The sequence below is a fragment of the Rhododendron vialii genome, chromosome 12a (genome assembly GCF_030253575.1).
Source record: "Rhododendron vialii isolate Sample 1 chromosome 12a, ASM3025357v1".
Classification (NCBI taxonomy): domain Eukaryota; kingdom Viridiplantae; phylum Streptophyta; class Magnoliopsida; order Ericales; family Ericaceae; genus Rhododendron; species Rhododendron vialii.
Window position 1 is genome coordinate 28,483,714 of NC_080568.1, and position 23,692 is coordinate 28,507,405.

Genomic DNA, 23,692 nt, shown 5'->3' on the forward strand with positions numbered 1-23,692 from the left:
CTATACAAAACTGCTAACGTAGGATTGTAGGAATATATATTAATGAATTACCTTCGGATGAAAGTTTTATTTGACCTATTAAAGTATTAAACAAAAATTTAAAAATATATAAAAATGAAGTATTAGGGTCATTCTAGATTTGTCGGGGTATCATTTGAGTCAAAACTATCATTCTGCTTACGATTTTATAATCTACCAGCTAGCTACACAATTCAAATGAATTCAAGTTAGGAACCAAATTTTTATTTTAAAAAAGAGAACATCACAAGGAATATTAAAAAGGTATTAATCTCAAATAATTTCAATTAGTTGAGGCCCGCTTAAATTTTTTCCACTGTGAAATAGTAAAAAAGAAAAGAAAAGGTGAGAGTAACAAAAATTATGGAGCAGCCGCTGTTGCCAGCCATGGTGTCATGTGCATAAACAAAAGTAATGTTCTAAAGTAAGCAAAACATGATAGTATTTTATTTAGTAACAAGTGAACATTGACTCGCCTCTTGTGCGGAGTACTAGTCATATATAGTAGCAAATGCAAAATATAGAGGGGTTGATGGAGCATTATTTTTACGGTGTTCGGGTAGCTATAATAACTTATACGTTGTTTTCTTGAGCCTGATGAAGATGCTCTTATAAAAAGGGCCGGAAAATAAAGAGTGGCTTTGAGCAAATAAACCCACATCAATTCTGTCCTGCTTCCTCCTCATCGGGCAACTTTAATTTAATTCGGAACATTCTCTTCTCCTCCTTCTACCAAACAGGGAAAAAAAAAAAAGGGAAAAAAAAAAAAAAACATTCGTTATCTTCCTCCTTGATTTCTTGGTAGAAAACCTACCCAAAATCTTCCTCCTTTCTTGCTTGTTTTCCTCCCTTACCAAACATACAGTTGGTTGAGGAAACATAATAGTAATTTTTTTTTTGGTTTCTCAAAGCAACTTTTCTTGTTTTCTACATTTCTCAAAACCAGTTCATTGCCCTTTTCATACAAATCTTCCAATAGCTGTTTATGGAAGCTTTGGGACATAAACAAATTAAGGGGACCCCTCTAATAATTTAATTACAAACCAGAAAAGGGCCGGGAGATCTCCCTCTATAAAAATGAAAACAAGTCATTTGTGAGGGATTGTCTGGTAAGGGCCCGTTCGGACAAATAAGCCACAGTGGCTTATTTTTTGTCCTTATTCAAATTTTTTTCGTATTACTTGGCTTATTGTCATTTTTTTGGGGATTATTGCATCCTCACGACAAGAGGAATTTAAAAAGTAAAAAATTTTGACCGAAATCCAATTTTTTTTGAATAAAGAAGAAAAAATTGGCTTATTGATTTACTTTCGTCTTTATTCAAAAAAAATTGAATTTCGGTCAAATTTTTTTACTTTTTAGATTCCTCTTGTCGTGAGGATGCAATAATCCCCAAAAAAATGACAATAAGCCAAGTGATACGAAAAAAAATTGAATAAGGACAAAAAATAAGCCGAAGAGAGAGAGAGATCGGATATAAAAAAAAGTGGAGAGAGATGGGAGTAGAAAATTTATTGAAACCGAGATATATGCGGTGGTTCTGGAAAGGCTCACTTGGAGTTCCTAGAACCACCCATTCTCTCCCAGCACGTACGGTTCCTATAATTTTTCAAATCAAAATTTTATGTATATATATACGGGGCGGTTCCGGGGACACTTTAAAAAACCCTTAAAAAAAACCCCCAAATTTAAAAGCCTCCAACAACACTCAAAACTGATGTGGTCCGCATTTTATTAAAATGAGGTGGTCTTCATAAGAGCCGGACTGATATACATATAGGAGACTAAACAAACTAAGGCCCCGTTCCAGAACGGGTTTTAAGTTCTTATTTTTTAAGAAGACAATTTCAAGCTCAAAAATTATAGGCTTATTGAAATCTAAAAATATGCAATATGGATCTTGTTTGATAGATCTCATTGAGATCTTTAATAAGATGCAAAAAAAATTGAAAAATTATTTTTCATTTACGTTATTTTTGAGTTTGAAAATATAAAATAAGTACTTATTTTTTAAAAAGATGTTCTGAAACGGGGCCTAATTGCACCAACAACACTCAAAACTGCATATAATACCAGCAGGAAGATTTTAAACTTGGTTGGGGGATAACTCCCTGCAGGCCCCGCTAGAGTTCTGCCAATGCCTAGTGGGGAAAAAAATTTAAAAACCTCCTTTTGCTTTTTTCTTGTTTGTGCAAAAAACTTTCCTGACAGAAATGAATGCACACACATACAACATGTCCACTAGTTGGCTATTTTCAAACACTAAAACAAAGAGTGTGATTTTTTTTATTTTTTTGGGTTTAGTTAAAGGGTGGAGGAAGGGACGATTAGGCGTAGCAACTCTTCTTTAAGCATGATCACAGGGGTTCCAGATCCGCGACAAGAGCTCCAGAATATGATTCTATGATTGAAAAAGCTTATTCATGTATTATTTTCACACTACTTTCAAGGGATTATTAATTCTTTTGTCCTTTATTAGTCGTTGTGATGCAATTCCACCTCAGAAAGATGACAAGTTTAAAGCTCTTTGGCACATGAGGTGACACCATAATACTTTTATTCAAAAGGGAGTCATTGGTTCTACCATAATTGATACACAAAAAAAGATTAAAAATTACAGTAATTAACAAAGAAGCTAATTAATTAAGATCATTTACATGGCATTCTCGACATTGTTTGGATGCACCTTTATAATTACTGATTTTTTACTCGATTATTTGACTGTTGGATTGTACTGTTTTTGCAATTCGACCCCGTTTCGTTAAAGTTCTTATTTTTTAAATACTTGTTTTACGAGATAAGTTATTCTCACAACACAATATCACATGTAATTTAAAAAATAAATAAGTAGTACTTATTTTAGTTAGTAGAATACACCCTTAGTCAGCTATAAAATGTTCTTTTTATTCGTTTTCTACTCCTTCTGTCTTATTTGTATGTTCATTTACTTCAATAGTTGTTCTTTTAATTGGATCAACAAATAATGCATTATGTGAGAGAAGTTTTTGGGTGCAAATTAGATACCATATGGCGGTACCCAAAACACATTTGGACAGCTCCGATGCACACTCGGATACCTCGTGGACTATGCCCTATTTGCACCCAAAAAATTCTTCCAAAAGGGAAATGCCTACGCGACCCGGCGAAGCATAATTAAAGTTAAAATGGAGTAATACTTAAAATCAATAACCGGCTCTTTGTCAGGAAATACCTGTCTCTTACCCTGGAAAGTTCCAAGTTTTCAAAACATATTATTAAAAACATGTGTTTTGCTTAGCTGTGTGCCACGTGTGTTTTTAACATACGTGTTCTCCTCTAAAGAAATTATTTACGAAACAAAAATTCCGGGGATCCGTACGTCAAGATTCGTTGCAGACAGAGATTTATATTAGGCCCCGTTCCAGAACACTTTCTTAAAAAATAAGTACTTATTTCACATTTTCAAACTCAAAAATAATGTAAATGAAAAATAATTTTTCAATTTTTTTTGCATCGTATTAAAGATCTCAATGAGATCTATCAAACAAGATCCATATTGCATATTTTTAAATTTCAATAAGCCTATAATTTTTGAGCTTGAAATTGCCTTCTTAAAAAATAAGAACTTAAAACCCGTTCTGGAACGGGGCTTAGGCTCATACCATACAAAAAGAATAATATTCGTCAACAAGGTTCATATACGTACGGTATCTATATACTACTGAGTTTTTCGTATACTGTTTTGTGTGGGTTGCGTGATTCAGCACGAATGTCTACATTCACGGTTCACACTATATGCATTTTACGATGTTCTTTTTAGATAAAGAAAAATAATGCATCCACAAGTGCCCGCATTCACGACACTTTTCAATTTAGCTGCAAACGTTAGTATGATTAATTATTATACGTTGGAAGTCCTTGTTGCAACCACCGAAATTGGTGAATCCGACCCTTGAATGCCTAGTGTAATAAGTTACTAGACATACTTTATTTATTTAGAATGTTTGCAATTGCAATGTTGAATTACTGAAATCTCTGCTTTTTCTTTAAGAAGAAAAAACATCGGAATTCTGAATTCCACACTACTCTCAGGTTTTTTTTTTTTTTTTTCTCTCTTTAAGGCTCTGTTTGTTTCGATGTAAAATGTTTTATAATGTGAAAAATATTTTTTCAGAAAACAAACTTCAAACTTTTATTTTCCAGTGTTTGGTTGGCATTTGAAAATATTTTTAGAAATTAACAAAATAGTGTAGAGAGAGATCTAGAGGGGGCTTGAACGGTGGAGATATTTGAAAATATTTTCAGAAATTAACAAAATAGTGTAGAGAGAGATTTAGAGGGGGCTTGAACGGTGGAGATCTGAAAAAAATGGAATTGAACGTAAGTCAAGACTGAGCAGTGAAAATTGCCATAGAAGGAAGCGAATTCATTTCGAAAAATAACTTACGGAAGATTAAGGGTAAATCATTTTCATCCAATTAATGAAAAATATTTTACATGTAAAATGTTTTTCTTATTTTTTACATGACCAAACACCAAAAATAAATAAAATATTTTACCAGAAAACATTTTACACCCAAACAAATGGAGCCTAAATGACATAAGCACTCCATAAGGTGGAACCAAGAGAGTCCTAGTTAAATTTTTTTTTTTTGATCCGCAGAGTCCTAGTTAATTGTGAGTAGTTTATATAAGCTTATAAATTATGACCTGTCTTGTGGGCTAATTGGGTTTGAGTTTAATATTGAGCTTAATATTTAATTAGGGTGAATATTTAAATATTCTAATAATTGTGGTGGGCATCACTGATTGCATCAACTGGCCGCCTTGGTTATGGAAAATGATGTCGCCGTCCTCTATATTTTTGTTCTTTGCAATCACCATTCTCCTTAATTACTAGAGGACATACTAGTATTTTCATAGGTTTTTGACATTCTATAAATTACGTACTAAGGCCATCCACAGTGGCATAATCAAAAGTAAATTATTTTTAAAGTTAACAATATTGGGGTAAAAGATGGCTCACAATGGTATAATCAAACTTAACAACATTCGTAGAAATAATCAAATTTTGGGCTTTGGATAACTAAAACTAGCCACATTTTTCAATAATCAAAATTTGTGGATCTCACATTACATAAGTTAACTGGTTCTAAAATTTATGTACACGCGTGTTTCAAATGGTATTTTCTTCGCCTGCTCTATATCTCATTTTCTTCAGCCACAAACTCTTTCTTTTTCTTTCCCTCCAAAATTAAGAGAGAAAATCGATATATTTTTGCCAAAAAAAAAATCGTAATGGAGGGAAGTGATCAATGGTGGAAAACATTTGTCGCCGCATTAAGGTATTTCACTTTTTTTTTTCCGTTTTTATTTTATTCTTTTTTCGTTTCTCTCCCTGTGGTTGAGTACATAAAGAACCTTACATTTTTTTACAAATTCAAGAACACATCTGTTTTTTTTTTTTTTTGAGTACATGATTTTTTTCCCAAATTCATAATATTAGGGAAGGAAGTCACCAATTTTTTTCCCAAAATTAAAGGAGAAAATCGATATATTTTTGCCAAAAAAAAAGTTTAATGGAGGGAAGTGATCAGTGGTGGAAAACACAAGGGGAGAGAGAGCGTAATTGTAGTGTATCCCTTATTTTAGTTATGGACTAGAAGTGACCATTGTGGACCTCAACATTGTTAAACTTAGCAATCTCTTAAATGAATAATCAAAAGCTGATGTGTCAACTTTTGGTTATCCATTTTTGATTATGCCACTGTGGATGGCCTAATAAGTTGTGTCGAGTACACGGGGGCTCTTGCTTCTTGTAGAAATCGTGTCTAAATCCAAATTTGGATGGTCAACTGGAGGAGCGACACCATGCGTGTTGGTCTATCCGGACTTAAGATGTTGTTACCGTTGCATCTAAAGTTGCAAAAAAAAAAAGAGCTGTTTAGAGAAGATCTGAAGTGCGATTTTCAGGTAAGTCCATAAGGAGCTTAGCTTCAATTTTAAATTGGAACCTCGTTAGCGGACATAGTTGATTTCCAAAGATAATTCGACGTGCGCATAAATTTGTCCAAACACTGTAAGATATATATGAATAAAAAGAAGTAAGATTTTTTTTTTTTTTGCCACAACGATAACAAGTAGTATTATTAGAATAAATACCGAAATATTAAGCGGATGACCCGTCCCGACAAAAGGGATCGAATAAAAAGAACTAAGATGGGGGAGGTGCAATTTGCACGTATTTCCTCGACACCCATGACGCATGGCAATCAGTAAAGCCCGTGAAGCTTTTTGGGCTATCACATGGGTTACAAGGAGCTCATTATGATCTTTTGTGACCCTGATGTTTCTTAGGCTCCGTTCCAGAACACCTTCTTAAAAAATAAGTACTTATTTCACATTTTCAAATTCAAAAATAATATAAATGAAAAATTATTTTTCAATTTTTTTTCACCGTATAAAAGATCTCAATGAGATCTATCAAACAAGATCCATATTAATAGGAAAATTATTTACGTAAACACATGATTTTTAAGCTTGAAATTGCCTTCTTAAAAAATAAGTACTTATATCCGTTTCCGGAACGGGGCCTTAGGCTGTCTATTAAGGGCTTTGCCTTCGGCCCTAAAACCCTCCGCACCATGACATCACATTGGGGAAAATTATTACTTGCTTTCGGAGCACTGTCACGTGGTATTTCAAATGTCTTTTTTCATCAGATATGAGTGTGGGCTTGACCAGAAAGTGTGTGACTCCAACACTAATATAGTAATATGTGGTTATAAAAACCCTACAGCATCACGTGACGGTGCTCCAAGAACACTAAATAATCACTCAAGTATGAGCAATGAAGTGGGTAGACAATCTTACTTCTTAAAAAGTTTGGTTTATGTCCCCTTAAAAAAAATAAAAATAAAATAAAAGATTGGTTTACGTGACCCAATTTGAACCAGAAAAAAAAAGGACAAAAAAAAAAAAAAGAGAGCTCTTGGAGCCTGAAATATGAGCTACGATAAGTTGTTAAATAGAAAATGCTTTCTTTTTTTTTATTTTATTCCTGTCGGACGGTAGGACATTAATATGTTAGTTAGGTAAACCGGAAGCAAGTCCCATGCTTTTCCTTGCCTCCATGCACTTTTTGCTTCCTTTTCCTCTCGCAACAATCCATTTAGTTGGTTCACGCGACTTTCATCTCACACGACTCCTGAGCGATAAATTTAAGGATCTGTTTCCTTCATTTCCCTGCTAGGATTGGGATTAATTCCCGTATTTTTTAAAGATCCAACAGGTCATGTTGAAAAATAGGAGAATGGGGCCTTACAAAAAAGAAAAATAGGAGAATAGGAGCCTGCTGCGGCTTCATAACGGGTTACCTCCCAAACTCAAAAATTTGATCCCCACGGTTCATTTTGTAGGACTTAATGAGTATGTCATTTGCGTAAAAAATAAAATTTGTTAGACAAATGAAGTACATTATTCGATTGAAATTCTTTTGCCTGCTTCTTTATCAATTTTAAGTTTTCTCCTCAGCACATATATAGGTTAAAAATGCTTGTCAAATGTATGCAAGTAAGGTATTAGGCATGCGAGGTTGAAATTTAATTTGATTGGAATTGACGATTTTTTTTTCTTACTTACATGTACTGTAACAAGGATGAACACGAGAATCAAAAACCGTATGTTTGGAACTTTTGGAAAAAAATAAAGAGGAAAAAAAATTGTTCGGAAATAAAGTGTGATGAAAAGATATAAAAAAAAAAAAAATTGCACTTTGCTTAAAACTTTCTTTTTCTATTTTCTTCTCACTTTTGTTCCAAACGGAACAAGGGGGAGAGTTTTGTTTTCTTCTTCCAATTTTCGTTCTTTTCCCTATGTTATGTCCAAACAAAGCCTAAACAAAAAAAATCCGAACCAGTCTATTGGCACAACAAATCTGTGCACAATCTATGTGGGGCCCACTACGGGTCCCACACAAGTGATTCGAGCCATTCATTATGTTTAAAATATTTTTTCAAGGGCCTTTGCAGAAAATCAGCTCAATTCGATACCTATAAGTGCTTGATTTAATCATCTAACTTTTCATTCAAGTTTTTAGAGAATGAAAAGTTAGACGATTAGATCAAGTACTTATAGGTATCAGATTGAGCTGATTTTTAGCAAGGGCCATTGAAAAAATGTTTTAAACATAGTGAACGGCTCGGATCACTTGTGTAAGACTCTTAATGGGCTCCACATAGAAATATGTGTAAAATCTATGCATAAATTTGTTGTGCCAGTAGACTTTTTGAAAAAATCCAGGTTTGTCATAGTCCAGGGCATATTTAGTGTAATTAACCACCGCCAGGGTGGTAATTTGGTGGCTCGTGACTTTCCGTTTCAGAACACTTTTTTAAAAAATAAGTATTTATTTTACATTTTCAAGCTAAAAAATAATGTAAATGAAAATTATTTTTTTGATTTTTTAACCGTATAAAATATTTAATCGAGATCTTTCAAACAATATTTATATTGCATATTTTTATATTTCAATAAATTCATTATTTTTGAACTTAAAATTATTTTTTAAAAAAATAAGTATTTAAACTCGTTCAGAAATGGGGCCTCTCGCTCAGGATTTGGTGGTTAGGAGGTCCTTGGTTCTAGTCATGTTAATGACGTCCTCTCAAATTTGATTCTCTTGAGTAGCCCGGCTATTGTCTGGTCCCTTTCGCAATCTGGCCCGGGTTTAGAATTTCTATCTGAACAATTAGGGTCTCTATGTCCGGTCGTCCCTATCCTTTGCAGGGGGATGCAGGGGAAAAAGGAGAGGGTAAGTCTGAACAAAATCCCTAATTTCTGTTTCAGAGAGAGAAAGAGAGAGAGAGAGCTGTTGCGTGGTGAAGACATGGTGGCGATATCGTTGTACAGGGGTAACCTCCACAGGGTCCCCAACGTCCAACGTAAATGGCTGATCCCTACCCCAACAATCTCCCTCAAAGACTTCAGAATCCTCCTCAACCGCCGCTCCAGAGCCCTCGCTCGCCTCCACTCCCCCACCCCCTCCAACCCTAACCCTAGCGTCAAAAACGAAGAGGAAAATCTCATAGGAAACGATTTCCAGCATCCTCCTCACCCGGACCCGCCGAAGATCGATGCTACTACTAGTCGTCGTGGAGAAGAATTGGCTGTGAAGGAAGAGGTTAATGAGCAGGACGGGTTGGATGGTAGCGGTGCTTCGGTGAAACCGGTGGATGGTTGCGATGCGTCGCGTGATGGGAAGCCGGAGAGCGGTACCAATTCAGTGGATGCGAATGGCGATTCGCGAGGCGAGAAGGCGCCGGAGATTTTGGAGAATCCAAAGGCGGAGGAGGTACGACTGTTGATTGGTTTTGTTGTTAAGTAGCTGATTTGTTGCTAATGTGGTTTGAACATGTGGATTGGGATTTGTCGTTAGTAGTGATTTGAAAGGAATCTTGGAAATTGGGGTAGTACCCACTTTGCAAAATTGAAGAGCTATGGATTATTTGTAAATTAAAAGGGGTGACGATGGTATGGAAACTTGCAATTGTACATATTTGGGGCATAAATTTGAGCTGATTTGTAGCTGAATGTGGCCTGAACCTGTTAAATTTGGCACATCATTAGTAGTGTTTTGAAAGGAATCTCGACATTGTGGTAGAACCAACTGTGCAAACTTGAAAGGTGTAGATTGTGTTAAATTACATGGGTTGAGGAGATTAATGGTGTGGGAAATTGCTATCGGGCATATTGGGGGCGAAAATTTGAGCCTGTGCTTGTTTGGCATGGACGTGTGGGTTAGTGATTTTTCGGAGAAGCAAGTTTACAAAAGTTTAAGATTAACTTCGTCAATACATGTATCTTGGAAATAAAGAAGAGTGATATGTATGTACATACTTGAACTGAGTTTGGATTTCAAGTTTATTGGTAGTAAAATGCTTTTTCTTGCACGTAATGTTCTCTTTTAAGTTTTAGTATCAAATATTTAGGACCCAATGTTTAGAGTGTTTATTCAAGACTAGAAACGTTTAATTACTTAATTTGCAGTTCTTTTGAATATGCTCTTGGCTTTTGTGTGGATGTATAGTTTTTGGTATTGGCCATTTGGATTGTTCAAGATTTTCCCTCAGGTGCTTTGATAATTTATTGGTTATCTCAAAAGTAGAGGAAATGACATGAAATAAACTTGCTCCCTGATGTATGCATTCATGTGATTGGTTGCCCAAAAGCCTTTGAAGGTGGTCATGCTCAATTGCTCATCATAAGCAAAAAAACGTTACAACTGGTGACTGTATGCATGTTGCATTACACCATTTTTGTTATTTCTCTTACTTCCTTTATTGGTTCTTAGTTTCTCATATTTTTATGAGCCAGACAAGCAACAAAGTGGATGTCTTAACTGATAAAGAGAAAAGGAAAAAGGAAGTCGAGGACAAGTTGCAAGTTCTGAATGAGAAGAAACATAATTTAGTACAAGTTCTCAAGCAGGTAATCATTGTCTAATCTCTGTCTTATGTATCATAAATGGTTCTTGCTACCTCGCAAAGCTTCCTAATTCTAAATGGTGGAAGACTTTCTGTTTCCTTCATCTCATCCGTCCAGTAACTTGTAACTACGCTGTAATTGGGGATGTTAACAGATCTTGAGTGCAGAAGAAGAGTTAAAGAGGCGAAATAGCATGCAAGGAACAGGGATTCGTCCATCTGTCCCGCTTCAAGGGGATGCTACAAATGATTCTGGATCATTGACTAGGATTGCCACTCCTAGGTTGAACTCAGAGGGAAACCTTGGCGGTGATATGGAAGGAGCAGAGGCTGATGATGCTTCAAACCATACTATTCATTCTCGCCATTTGCTTCGAATGAGCAGTATATCACCTCGTTCTGATTCTCCTCATAGAAGACCGGTCTTTAGTGTGGTAATATGCACTAACTATTTCACAACACACTCTGGCAATTTTTCTTATCTTGCGGTCCATAGCATAGTTGTGCAATAAAAGCTCCAGAGAATAATGATGGCAGGATATTCATGATCAATGGTGTTTTGAACTCCATGCCTGGTCTAGTTGGTTTTTTTTTGTGAGCAGTGGCTACTTGTAATCCAGAACTTGTAGGAAAATGGGAGAAATGAGAACCTTGGGTTAATTTTCGTTAAAGAATTTACACCTTCATCAGATTGTAAACTCATGGGCAATTATTGCATGACTTGCATCATAAATGCATCCAACTTTGAAGTGTGAAAAAAATTCTACTCTATTTCAGTTTGGTTTGTTAAGGTAGGTGCCTTACTCATAACATGGACTTAAACCACAACCACAAGCTGGGTGTTACACTTTGTGAGTTATTGACAGTGTACATAAATTTAGGTAGTATTTGGTTCGCTGGAATTGTTGTGTCTAGGAATGGAATGATCATTCTTTGGTCTCCAGTGGAATGGCTGTTCACCTAAATTACTGACTGATGATTCCATTTGTATTATTTATTTTTTTCAATTTTTAAATCGAAGGAAACTTCATTTGGTGACCTTTCCCTTCTAGCATCGTTCCAGTGAACCAAAGATTGTTTTGTTGTCTGTATGGAACAAAATATGTTAGTAGAATGAAAGAACTCTAGTTAGGATGTTCTGAATAAAGTATGTTCCCCATGAAAAAAATTAAAGAGAGATGAAAGTTGAATTGTTTACTTACTCCTTTACGCTGGATTCTGACAACTTTTATCGATCGGTAATCAATAGTGCTACTTTGTCTTTATGTAAGATATATTGATTAGTTATGGGACATATATTGCAGCTTCCTCACCCTCCTCGAGCAAGCTTGGCTGTTTCCGGCAGTCCTTCGCGCTTTGCTCCCTCAGCACACCACCCTGCAAATCTGCCAACAGTCTCTGTATCCGGAACAAGTTACATTGCCTCCTCCCCTTCCCCTGCAGCATCAGGCGGCACTTCTTCGTTCAGAGATGCCAGACTTCCCAGTCCATGGAATTAGAAGCCTTTTGCTTCCTAAATGGAATTTGTTGGATGCTTTGAACTGTTTTTCACAGCAGAAACAGGTGCGAGACTCCCATTTTCTTCTTTTATTTTCTGTAATTTTTTTTTGCCAGTCTCGGGCTTATTATAGGTCAGAAGCAAGTACAAATCTTGTTTTACCATTTGCTAGGTGTCATCCATTAGGTGCAGTACAGTGTACAACCATTGTTGTCTGAGCCATTTCTCATCAGCAGGCAGCTGCACTGTTGTAAATTCATTTTGTTGGCTAATGTGTTTGAAGAAGTTCAATATGCTGACTGAAAATTACTGTCTGTTCTCATTATCTTCTAGTTCCTTTGATGATCCATGATGCTCGGTTAGCAACACTAGCTCTTATTGATCGTACCATTCCTCATACCGAATCAATTTTATAGCTGACCCACATGCAATCGGCACCTTAACTACTTTCACTCTCCAAGTGATCTGGGACAGGTTCGGAGTTTTCAAACATTCGCCTCACCTTATCCGTCTCGGTCTGAAGCCTCAGAACGTCTTCGGTACTGGATCTGGGTCACAACAATTGAACCCTGAAAAGTTCACGCGCCTCCTGTGGGACCAACTCAAGCTCATCCGCGGGGGACTCTGCAGAAGGGATTAGTATGATTCTGTGAATAAACCGTGAGTTTTATGTGCTAGAATCACATAGTTATTGATATCTGATCAGCTTAAATTTTGCTGGGGAAAACAGTAAACACCTCAAAAAGCCGAACAAAATGAACCGTTTCAATCCTGTAATAGGGCCTTGGCCTTGGGTGATGCCCTTGCGCATGCTAGGCTCCCCGCCTCAGTAGGGCTATTGCCTTGGAGTAGTGAACAATCTCTTTAATTTCCACTCGCATGATAGTAATCTAACAACCGTATAACAACCACATTCTGACATCCAAGTGGGGCTCGTAGAAATTGTAATGACACCGGACCCATACAGCAGCTTGTCAATGTCCATCCTATTAGCCTTAGACACCCAGCTTCAAAAGTTAAAGCTCAGATGTACCGCGTAGCTTTTGTACGTTTCCTTGCATCTTCGTTGTCCCTTCAGTAACACAGTGATGTGGGACTACGGGTATTGTAGAAAACATTGCAATCTTGGGTGTCTGTGCAAGTGTGTGCGAGACGCCGAGGCCTGCCTTGGATATTTTAAGGATGATGATGCTCTAACGGCAATTTCCCAAGGCCAGAAGCTACAAAAGTGCTTGCAATAAACTATAAATTCTCTCACTCAGCTTAAATGCATGGATGGATACGTTCAATTGCCATGTGAATTCTGATAAAATTCGTATGGGAATAAGGATGGGAGGGAAAGAGTTAGATCTGACACCTCCCATTCACTTAAATATACAAGATAAATGTATAACTTGTCTGTTCTGTCTTTTACTCTTTTCATATCATAAAGTATATTCTTCTTTTGTTTGAATATAGGCTCATAGTGCCAAAGGGTTTGTAGCTCAATGGTATTTCTTGGCCCCACCTTTGTGGGTAGGGCCGTAAATGAACTGAGCCATTCGCGAACTGTTTGAGGCTCGGTTCAGTAAGAGCTCGTTCGAGTTCGATTCGTCTGCTAAACAAACTGAACTTGAACCTCAATTTTAGGCTCGTTTCGTAAATGAACCGAACTTGAGCCTAACGGTATTCTGCTCGGTTAGGTTCGCGAACCTATACTTAAATTTAATTAATAATTCAATAGGGGTCTATTTTGTAAATGTAAAAAATTTTAAGGCTGTATATATAATTCAATACTTATTTTTCTCCCAAATTCTATACGATTAATGAGAGAGTTTGGGTTCGCTTGAGTTTAATGAGTTGAGCCGAATCAAACCTGAGTCTTGACGAGCTCAATTCGAGCTTAGATTCGGCTCGGCTCGATTCATTTGAGTTTAACGAGCCAAACTCGAGCCAAGATGTTCAAGTTCGAATCGAACCCGAGCCGAATCCAAGCCGAACTCGAGCCAGACTAGTATCTTAACGAATCCAACCGAGCCGAACTCGAGCCTTGAAAAATTTTAACGAGCCGAACTCGAGCCGAGTTGTTCAGGCTCGAGCCGAACCCGAGCCGAACTCATACCTTAACGAACCCGAGCCGAACTTAACAGGGTTCGGCTCGATTCGGTTCGTTTACAGCCCTACTTGTGGGAGGTCAGAGTTTGAGCCCCATCGTGGGCATCTGGGGTTCAAGGCTATGGATCCTAACTTACTAACTCCGCCTAATCCCGATGACATATACCGGCTTTGGCCAAAAAAATAAGAATATAGGCTCATGGTATTTCTTATTTTTCTGCAGTTTGATTATAATCAGTGATGACTGGCTAGACTTTTGCCACATTAAAGAACAGCCAGAGACCAGATAGGAAACTGCAACAGAAGAGAGATATATGTATTCTACTGTAGTATTTTCTGGGCAAATGTTATGATGTTGGTGTGATGGTACACTGCTTGGCAATTGGTCCCATTTACTTCCCCATGTTAGTCTGCTCCATCAACACATCCTTTATCATTTAATGTTTCCCCCCCTCCATGGGCTCACCTCATGTCATCACTCTCAATTCATCACGACTCCCTCGACATTTCTGGGAACAAGGGGCCCTGCCGTACCCTTGATTCGGGCGTCATAATGAGTTCGAAAACATAACCTGGACTGTTCATTGTTTTAGAGTTAGACGTGAACAAGATTTGTGTTTATCTAGTCGATTAGGCAACGGTGGCTTACTTGTCGTACTTATCGAATCAAATAATCTTTTTTCATATTGTATTTGCTGTTCAATTGCCGAAGGAAAAAGTGATTCGTTTATTGAGTTGTTGAAGTCTGATTGACTTGATTTTTTAAACCGTTTATCTTCAGCTCATAGGCACTACAAAGAAAACTGCCAATGAAGAAAAATAATCAGATCAAACATGTATAATTGTAGGAAATTGGTACTCCTTATGTGTTCCCTTGGGTGGAGAAGGCTTTTGTATTTTTGTGTCCCTATTTACGAAAAAGTCCCAAAATTTGTTCTGTTTTCCAGGAAACGTAAGCTCTAATTTACAGTTTTCATAATTCATTTTATTGGGAACATTTTAGAGTTTTGATGGGTTTCAATTTTCCAAAACTTGCTTTTCTATTTAAATGTATTCATTTACAAAGAGAAGGTTCTTATTTTCTTTTAGAACTCATTGAAAAAATAAAAGCAAACAGACATGCATGTCATTAGTAAGATGACCTATATCTTAGATCATTGCTACGTACTGGATTGTAGGATTAGTTCGAGATGTGCCCAAGCAGGCTCGGAACACCTTGCATTACAAAAATAAAAAAAAATTCTCAGGTCAACCATTGTTTAAAATACGTGCAACAGTACCGGCCAATAATCAATTTGTAATCATGATTAACATTGACTAATGAATCTTAAGGCCACTTGCAATTATATTAAGGTTGATTTCAAATATATATATATATATATATCAAATCTTTACAACTGTGATTAGGAACTAGCTCCTCTATAAAATAAAAAATTGAACTGGTCAAATTTTAAACTATTTGAGCTACTTTTGAGTCCTTTTGATGATTAAGACAGTTCATTCGTAGATTTTATTGAGAAACTCAACCATATCAAAACTTTTAATTAAATGACAATCTAACTTGTTTTGTAAAGCATTTCATTGGAGGATAAAGGTTATACAAGCCATTTAGTTCAAGTCAATATCTCCCGATCATCTTTATAAAATGAATTACTTAAATGTACTATAGATGAGTCCGGAAAATTCAAAACTAGACTGATCATTAAGAGGGAGAGTAAAGAACCAAACACACTAGGTGGTGTTCTTTGCCTCATTCATTTACTACCGGTTGGTCATTTTAGATAAAATTGGACCCGAAGAGCCACATTTTGTTGCAAGAGTTTTGTTGCACGAGGCATTGATCGCAATGGATCATCCCAGTCCTTAATTTAATCTACTTCGTCTATTGATTATAACTCTTACGGATAAGAATATCTTTGTAAATTCGAATCATTGATTATGTCAATATATGGCATAGATTTGAGCTGCCTTTGTCCAATCTAAAATTTGGGCGGAAAAGAATCCAAACCCCCATCCCATTTTGTCCGAGTAAAACAAAGGATTACTGACTGAAACCAAATAATGACGTTAGTAGTCAAAGACAATTGAATGGCTCACCTTAATAATTGAATGTTAGCACTTATTTTCCGAAGAGAGAGAGAGAGAGAGAGAGAGAGAGAGAGAGAGAGAGAGAGATGCATACACTGCGGTTAGTTGTATGTTAATTAAATGAAGGTGAGTCACAATTCAACAGATGTTACCCAAAAGTAGTTTCAATCTCATGCACATTATTACCTCAGAAACATTCACTCAACACATTCTAGGTCCAAATTGAGGAGGTTATCCAGAATTAATGTAGGACTTTCAAATAAACGGTTCTAAGGTTTGAATCTTAAGGGTTGAACTTATGATAGATTTTATACCTCTCTTTCTCTGGTTGCAATACACCCCATAACACGAAGGCCCAAAATTTTGACAAAACAACATCTTTCCCAAGCAAATGAAGGGAGATATAAAAGATTGAAATCAACAACGTAGCCCTAGGTTATAAGCATACCTTCTGCTATGAGTCTGCGATGACCTGGCTCCGCCGAATTAAAATTAGTGATTGATTTATTTGATCGTGGTCACTCTCGTATTCAAATCCTCCTCGGCCCCTACCTAATCTTTACTAATAAATCTCATTAAGGAATAAGATAACCGAATGAACACCATTTGCATGAAAAGTGTTTATTTTAGTAGTACTGTAGGAGTATATTTTAGTTGATCCACACATGCCTTTCCCATCTCAAATAAATCCAAAGTCAATGAATTCAAGTCCTGACTTCTTCTCCCACCTTCTCTTGTCCTCCGCAACCGGCGCATGTTAGAACAAGTTTGTGCCGGATCTTATCACGCAAGTCCCCATCTAATTGAACCTCACCCCATCTCCATCTGGACCATCTCCACAACCCCAAACCCCACCCACCCAACCAACCAACAACCCCTCTCTCTCTCTCTCTCTCTCCTAAACAAGAAAAAGCCCTCAAGGGACCAACACAACCCCTCCGTTTAGCTCTTTGGCTTATCACCACCAACACCACCACCCACATGGCGCACTACACCACCTCTAGGCGCCCTTTAGCAGCTACAGACCCCAAGACACCCATGGATCCCACAAACAGAAAGCAATCCAAATCTCCGTCTTTCACCACCTCCACTAAACCCCACCAAGATCCCAATCCCACTAACCCCTCCTCAACTATCCACTCCTTAACCAAGAAATTCTCAAATTTGTACACAAACCCAAATCAAAACAAGGCCCTTCCACCCCATAAATCGTCAAACCCACCTTCAAAACCTTCCGTAGACACCCAATTCCAATCCAAATCCATGGCTGTTTCTGTAAATGAAGATGCATCCGGCAAGACCCACCTCAAATCAAGCCACCAACATAGGAAATCTGTGTTGGAGATGGAGAAAGATAGGCTAAGAGCCTCAATTACTGGGTCTACAGACCACAAATACTCGAAAAAATCCCATGAAGGATGTGAGATCAAAGACTTGCTCGAAATCGATATACCGAAAACAGAGAGAATCAAGAAATCATCAAAGAAAGGAAGGGAAAAGATGGAATCTCACGAAGGTTGCGATATCAAGAGGGCGTTGGTCTCACTCTCAAGGAGTCAAGAATTTGAATTGAAGGAATCCCATGAAAATATGAGAAGGGCATCATTTTCAGTTGCATTGAGTGGTGGTGGTGGTGGTAGAAGGAGGTCAATTTGTAATCCTCAAGCTGAATTGGGAGATTTCTTGAGAGTCAATGGTGTGAAGATTGTTTCTGTGGATATGCCACCGTTCATGCAAGTCCATGCTGTGGATTGTGCAAGAAAGGCTCATGATAGCTTGGAAAAGTTCACTTCCAAGACCCTGGCTCTCTCCCTCAAAAAGGTACTCAATTTGGGTCTTTTGCTTTCATTTTGAGATGTGGGTTTTGATAATTAGAGTGATACTAGTATATCACTGGGTTATTTGGATTTGAGGCTTTTGATAATTGATTGATAGATTAAGGAAAATGATTGTTTCTGCACCTTTTTTGGAACCGGGGATGGTGTGGTGTTGTGGTACACCCTTTGAGTCGTCCGTTCGAAAATCCGAACGGTCCCTTTTTTTTAGCTTTCAAACCTGGGATTACGTAAAATTATTCTTTCTGTTTAATTTTGGTTTTCACATATAATATTCACGTGAATAAAGACAACAAAACGATTGCGAGAAGGAACAATGGGGTGCCAAAATCATCACCTTAAGAAAATCAATTATTTTCCTCTTCTTTTTTTTAAGGAAATTGAGATGTGATTTTTTTTCTTATTAATTGCTTGATAGATTAACCGACAAATTACTGGGTTTTTAGAGTTGAGGCTTTTGATGATTAATTGATAGATTATGGAAAAAAAATCGCACGTCCTTTTTATCTTTGTACACTTGTTTTTTTTTTTTTTTTTTTACATATGATATAATGTACTGTTTAATTTTGCTTTTCCACATATAAAGAATAATTCTGCTATTTCACGTGAATAAAAACAAGAAAATGAGTGCAATAAGGTAAAATGGGGTGTAAAAATCATCTTCCTAAAATTGAGTTTTTAATGTAATTTCTTGATAGATTAATGGGTTTTTGTTAATTCTCTGTTTTACAGGAATTTGATGGGGTTTATGGACCAGCTTGGCACTGTATAGTGGGGGCTAGTTTTGGGTCTTTTGTGACACATTCAGTTGGTGGGTTCATGTATTTCTCAATGGATCAAAAGCTCTATATCCTCTTGTTTAAAACTACTGTACAAAGAGCTGATTGAAGCTGATGATGACATAGGAAGTAAGTGTAAGCATTTTAACATAGAGAAGAATATTTGGAATGCTCAAGAAAGCCTAAATCAGCAGGTGTTGTCTCCTTTTCTGCTTTGTATTTAACTGAGCCGTGCATGGGTACATGTTGTTCTTTCTATTGTTGTGTTGGATACTGTCATCACAAGACGGACAAATGTGTGGCTATCACAGCTCTTTGCCGAGGCCCAAAGTGCACAGGACTTGCCCAAATTCAAGAAAGTTCTTTGGTGGGTATTGATAATGAAAAAACTATTTTTGTTAATGCCACGATTTTAGTGCACAGAAGTGTTGTATCATACGCAGGGCAGAATTTTTTAGGTGAAATTACACGGAGATCCCCTCATCTGTACGTTGTGGACACGGAAACCCCCTAACGTTTAAAACCGTCCATTCAGACCTCCTCATCTATATGAAATAAAAAAATTGGGCTAACTCTGATAATGGAACAAGAAAAAATGACAATTTTACCCCTTAAAAATCTTTCACATTGACCCATTCATCTATAAAGAATTGTCCACGCTAAACCCTTCATTTCAACGATCTTTTGACAGAATGGTGCTACTTGATTAACGGTTATAGATAAGGAAGTGCTTTTGGACGTTTTTAAAGGTTAGAGGGTGTTCGTGTCCAAAATATATAGATGAGAGGGTCTTCATGTAATTTTATCAATTTTATGCACTAAATAGGACGATTTTGTGCAGGGGACATAACCATACTTACATGGGGATCGAAGTTTAGGTCCAACCACAAGCTTTGGACGCCAAGGAAAAATTTAGCATAGCACGTAGCTTTCTCAAAACTTAACTCAAGTATTGAGCGAGAAAATATAGGCATTTGCACATTAAATCCAAGCGTAATAGCCGTCCAGCTTAGACATGACTATAGGAACTTGACTCGCTGCGAGCCTCAAAAGGGACTTAAAGTTGTCAGGCTTCTCAGGAGGGCAAAGTTTGCAGGGGCGTCGATCTCATGACTCGAAGGTTGAGCCTCTGGACCACCCGAACCACTTGGGAGTAAGCCATGAACTCTGCTACCACCCTTGGTGGTGGGGCACAGACCAATTTACTCCACTTTAAAGTGGTCTCACCTTCTTCTTTTTTTGATAATTAGGTGTTCAAGCCAACTTGCGCACACCTCAACTAATCTTAGGCCCTGATGGTAACGATCAGGTAAATCTCCAAAGGCCCTCCAAAAAAGAAGGTGTAGTTGGATGTTTATGGTGTCAATCGGCCATTGGCATCACTTCTGGTTCAAGAATTATCACTCATTTGAATAAAGGAAAATGATACACGAGGGAATTTTGAAGTTCAAAATCATTCAGTAGATCTTTTGACCAAATCATTGACAGTAGATGATCTTTATACAATTGGTTGTCCGAAGAATATATAATCCTCCACCAAGTATTGCATTTATAATCCCCCAGATCACAATTATAGTATAATCCAATCTCATATTCTCCCTTGCAGAAATCATGAACCTGTTTAATTGAACAAATTAAAGCAAAAAAGAAGGGCATCAAAGCCAAAGTATACTAGTATATGCCCTTTTTTTCCCAGGTAAAAGGGTGAACGAGGGGCAACCAAGCGTAGCAATCCTTTTCTGAGCGTAACCATAAAGATTCTAAACTTGCAACGGAGCCCCGGGAGGGACCAATCTTGTAACTGAGATCGGACTTGAAAACATGGTACAGATACTCTCTCTTTGTTTAGTTCCTTTCCTGATCTGAATTTAAACGTGTCGTCCTACTGGCTGTTTTGATGTGATATGGGATTGGAAGAGAATAACCAAAGAGAGTCCTTGCCTATGCATTTTACATTCTTATATGGCTAACAACCGAACATCTTGAGGTCTCTGTCACCATGTGCTTCAGGACAGGGCTCTCTCTCTCTCTCTCCTTCCTCTTTTTGTCTTCATTTTGATCTCTGAAGTACATAATAATTTATAAATGCTTTTTGGTAGGTGATATTTAGGTGGCTTTTGAATACACTTTCTATTTAATCATGTAATCCAGTAATGTATTCTAAAAGGCCAAACCATTGCCTAGACGTCTCAAATGGTTTTGAACAATTTGGGAAATTGGAAAGTTTTACAATGAATTCAAACCAGTTCTCTCATTTTTCTCCAATATTTTTCAACAACTAGTCCCAAACCATGAACTGTGGCAAGAGACAGGCTCAAGATTCCCTCTTGATGTGTATAGGTTGATCCTCAATTATTGATAGTATAAGGTAATATATATTCAATGGAATTTCATTTTGACCGCTTAGAAATTCTTACCTACAATAAGAAATTCATTGAACCTGTAGATGGGTCTTTATTTGTGTCCATGCAATCAGGGAGTGTAGGGCATTGGGGTCGGTCTGCTTGTGAGAGTGATCAATGACAAGGAACCAGCCATGTTCCCGGCTTCAATGGTACCTCGGGATTTAATCGAGGTGTGGGGTAACCTGAACCTAACAACTTTCGTAAAAACGAGTCATGTTATGAAGGACGCGGCCCCCTCCCCCAGAAAAAACCCTAGCCGCGGTTGAACTTTTACAAAGAAGGTAGAGCGTATGTTACAGAGAGAGAGAAAGAGAGAGAGAGAAGAGATTTATTTCCAGTCACATGTAGTTGATCTATTTGGAGGCCAAATTCTAATCTTTGGTGTCACTGAAGGGTTTGTCTGTTCGTTAACTTCGTAGATTCAGAATTAGTCGATGCTCGCATAAATTAATCCGGACATTCGTTTATTAAAAGAAATAATTGTAGTTGATCCATTTATGTATCTACTGTCATTTTCGATAGGTTTTAGGCCCAGGTCAAACTATAGGTCACATCATATTATTAGGTCGGTACAAAATTGGCATACAACCTTCATCTCATAGCCAGTTTCACGTGGGTATCAAAATTGGACACGTAATGCCCTTTGTAGCCCTAAATCCAATAATAGCCATAGGGTACACAATCTGAAGTCTTGTTAAAACATTGTTCTTTTTGGAGGAAAATGGCAACACATTAACCAAATTTTGCATTCGTTTGGGCCCCAAATTTTGACAAAAATAGCCCCCCCAGCCCCCCTATTGCTTTCATTCTCGGGAAAACATTTTAACTTTACAAACCTAATTAGGCACCGTTTCGTTAAGGTTTTTATTTTTTAATATTTCCGTTTCAATTTGTTTGTTCATTTTTGAGATTCTAACTTTTTTAGGTGACACAATGATTACTCTTGAATTTCCAAAAATACCCCACTTTTTAGTATTAAATGAGAGTGCACATTTTTCCATTCGCAACAATTTTAAAAGAGAAAGGGCATTAAAGGAACTTACACGAGTCATTTCAAATTGGACAAAGGATTTGGGACATTACAAATTCAAAAAGGGAACATACAAAGTGGGACAGAGCGAGTAAGTATTTATTTTTCACTCTATGAGATAAATTATTCTCTTACCATACATCACATTTAATTTAAAAAATAAATACTTATTTTGAAATTAAAGTCGTGAAGCACACCCAAAGCATTTTGATACTTGGCGAAAAAGCCCCCCAAACCCCACAGGTGGAGAGCCCAAATGCTCTAGTCGGCCCAATCACCACCCACCCACGTAAAAGTCTACCCAGGCACTCCACACTCCACCTATTTTCCTTTATTTTCCCAAAAAATTATGGATGCACCATTTAATGTAAACTAAAACGTACACCACGATTCGTGGGACTCACTTCGGAGCCGCTCTATGAATTTTGGTTAGATCCCTCAACTGATTACTACCAATAAGGGAGGATTTGCCCAACAATGTTTACTCCATAAGTACCCATTTTTGGTAAGATGTAGTGGGCCGTTGAGACATTCGTGGCATGAATCATGCACCCTTTAGACTTACAAGGGTAAAGCCTAAACCCTAAGAGGTATGCCACTCATACTAACCCTACAGCTTTCTTAACCTTCTTTCACCTCCAGTTACTTATTTAACCATCGGAGTGCCTTCCCGGTCGGCTCCTCTCCCACCAATTAAGCACTAACGGTGGTGGGTGTTCCTTGTGCAGAGTGCAGAAAGGCCCTACTCAGGATTCGAACTAGAGTTCAACCAAATTCTACGTCGATAAACCAGCAAACCACACAAGGGTTATTATGGGCAGGTAGGTTCTTGAATGGAGGTTTTTACAGATGAATTGAAGATGCGGTACTCGCCTTTGACATGGGCAAAGAGGGTTTTTTTCCTTCTTTTTTTTTCCGAGTGATATCGACTCTTTGTAATTAGAGCTGCAAACGAGCTGAGTCGAACCGAGTTTTACGGTGTTCAAGCTTGTTTATTAAGTTTTTAACGAACACGAGCTCGAGCTCAGTAAAAACTTAACGAGTCGAGCTCGAGCTCAGTAAAAACTTAACGAGTCGAGCTCGAGCCGAGCAGGCCTTGGCTTGACTCGAGCTCGAGCTTGTTCACGAGCCTTAACGAACCAACAAAAAATGTATATATATCCTCGCATAGGCCTAATACAACTAAAAATATTTTGATTGGAAAGGTATATTTCTTTCATTTTCCTATGGAGCGGAGGTATACTGGTGTGCGTAGGCTCTCGCTTCCCTTGGTTGACTAGAAAGTGAAAACGGAAAAAACAAATTACAGAGTATGAAATAACAATAAAAATCCTAAACTTAAGTATATATACCCCGGCTCGCGAGCCGACTCGAGCCGAGCTTATCCTAGCTCGAGCTCGGCTCGTTTACAAAACGAGCTGAAAAAATTGGCTCGAGCTTGTTCATTTAACTTCCGAGCCGAGCTTGAACGAGCCATTGAAC

At 37.5% G+C, this 23,692-nt stretch overlaps 2 protein-coding genes across 4 annotated transcripts; both read left to right on the top strand.

Annotated features, from left to right (window-relative positions):
• The first annotated feature begins 8,606 nt into the window (after positions 1 to 8,606).
• Positions 8,607 to 14,753, top strand: LOC131311384 (uncharacterized). Of its 3 annotated transcripts, none has more exons than XR_009195487.1 (5): positions 8,653 to 9,349; positions 10,372 to 10,485; positions 10,637 to 10,915; positions 11,786 to 12,044; positions 14,297 to 14,753. XR_009195487.1 is itself a non-coding variant. In XM_058338823.1 (4 exons), exons 1-4 carry the CDS (start codon positions 8,789 to 8,791, stop codon positions 11,978 to 11,980), a joined length of 1,149 nt encoding a protein of 382 aa, XP_058194806.1. In that variant the 5' UTR covers positions 8,607 to 8,788; the 3' UTR covers positions 11,981 to 12,285. The 3 variants fall into 3 exon arrangements, 1 of the variants encoding a protein (XP_058194806.1); XR_009195486.1 differs by lacking the exon at positions 14,297 to 14,753 and adding an exon at positions 12,396 to 13,233; XM_058338823.1 differs by lacking the exon at positions 14,297 to 14,753 and having other exon boundaries at positions 8,607 to 9,349; positions 11,786 to 12,285.
• Positions 14,754 to 16,819: 2,066 nt separating this feature from the next.
• Positions 16,820 to 19,031, top strand: LOC131311709 (uncharacterized). The gene is made up of 2 exons (XM_058339264.1): positions 16,820 to 17,982; positions 18,729 to 19,031. The coding sequence occupies exons 1-2, from the start codon at positions 17,143 to 17,145 to the stop codon at positions 18,882 to 18,884; spliced, it is 996 nt and encodes a 331-aa protein (XP_058195247.1). The 5' UTR covers positions 16,820 to 17,142; the 3' UTR covers positions 18,885 to 19,031.
• The last annotated feature ends 4,661 nt before the right edge of the window (positions 19,032 to 23,692 follow it).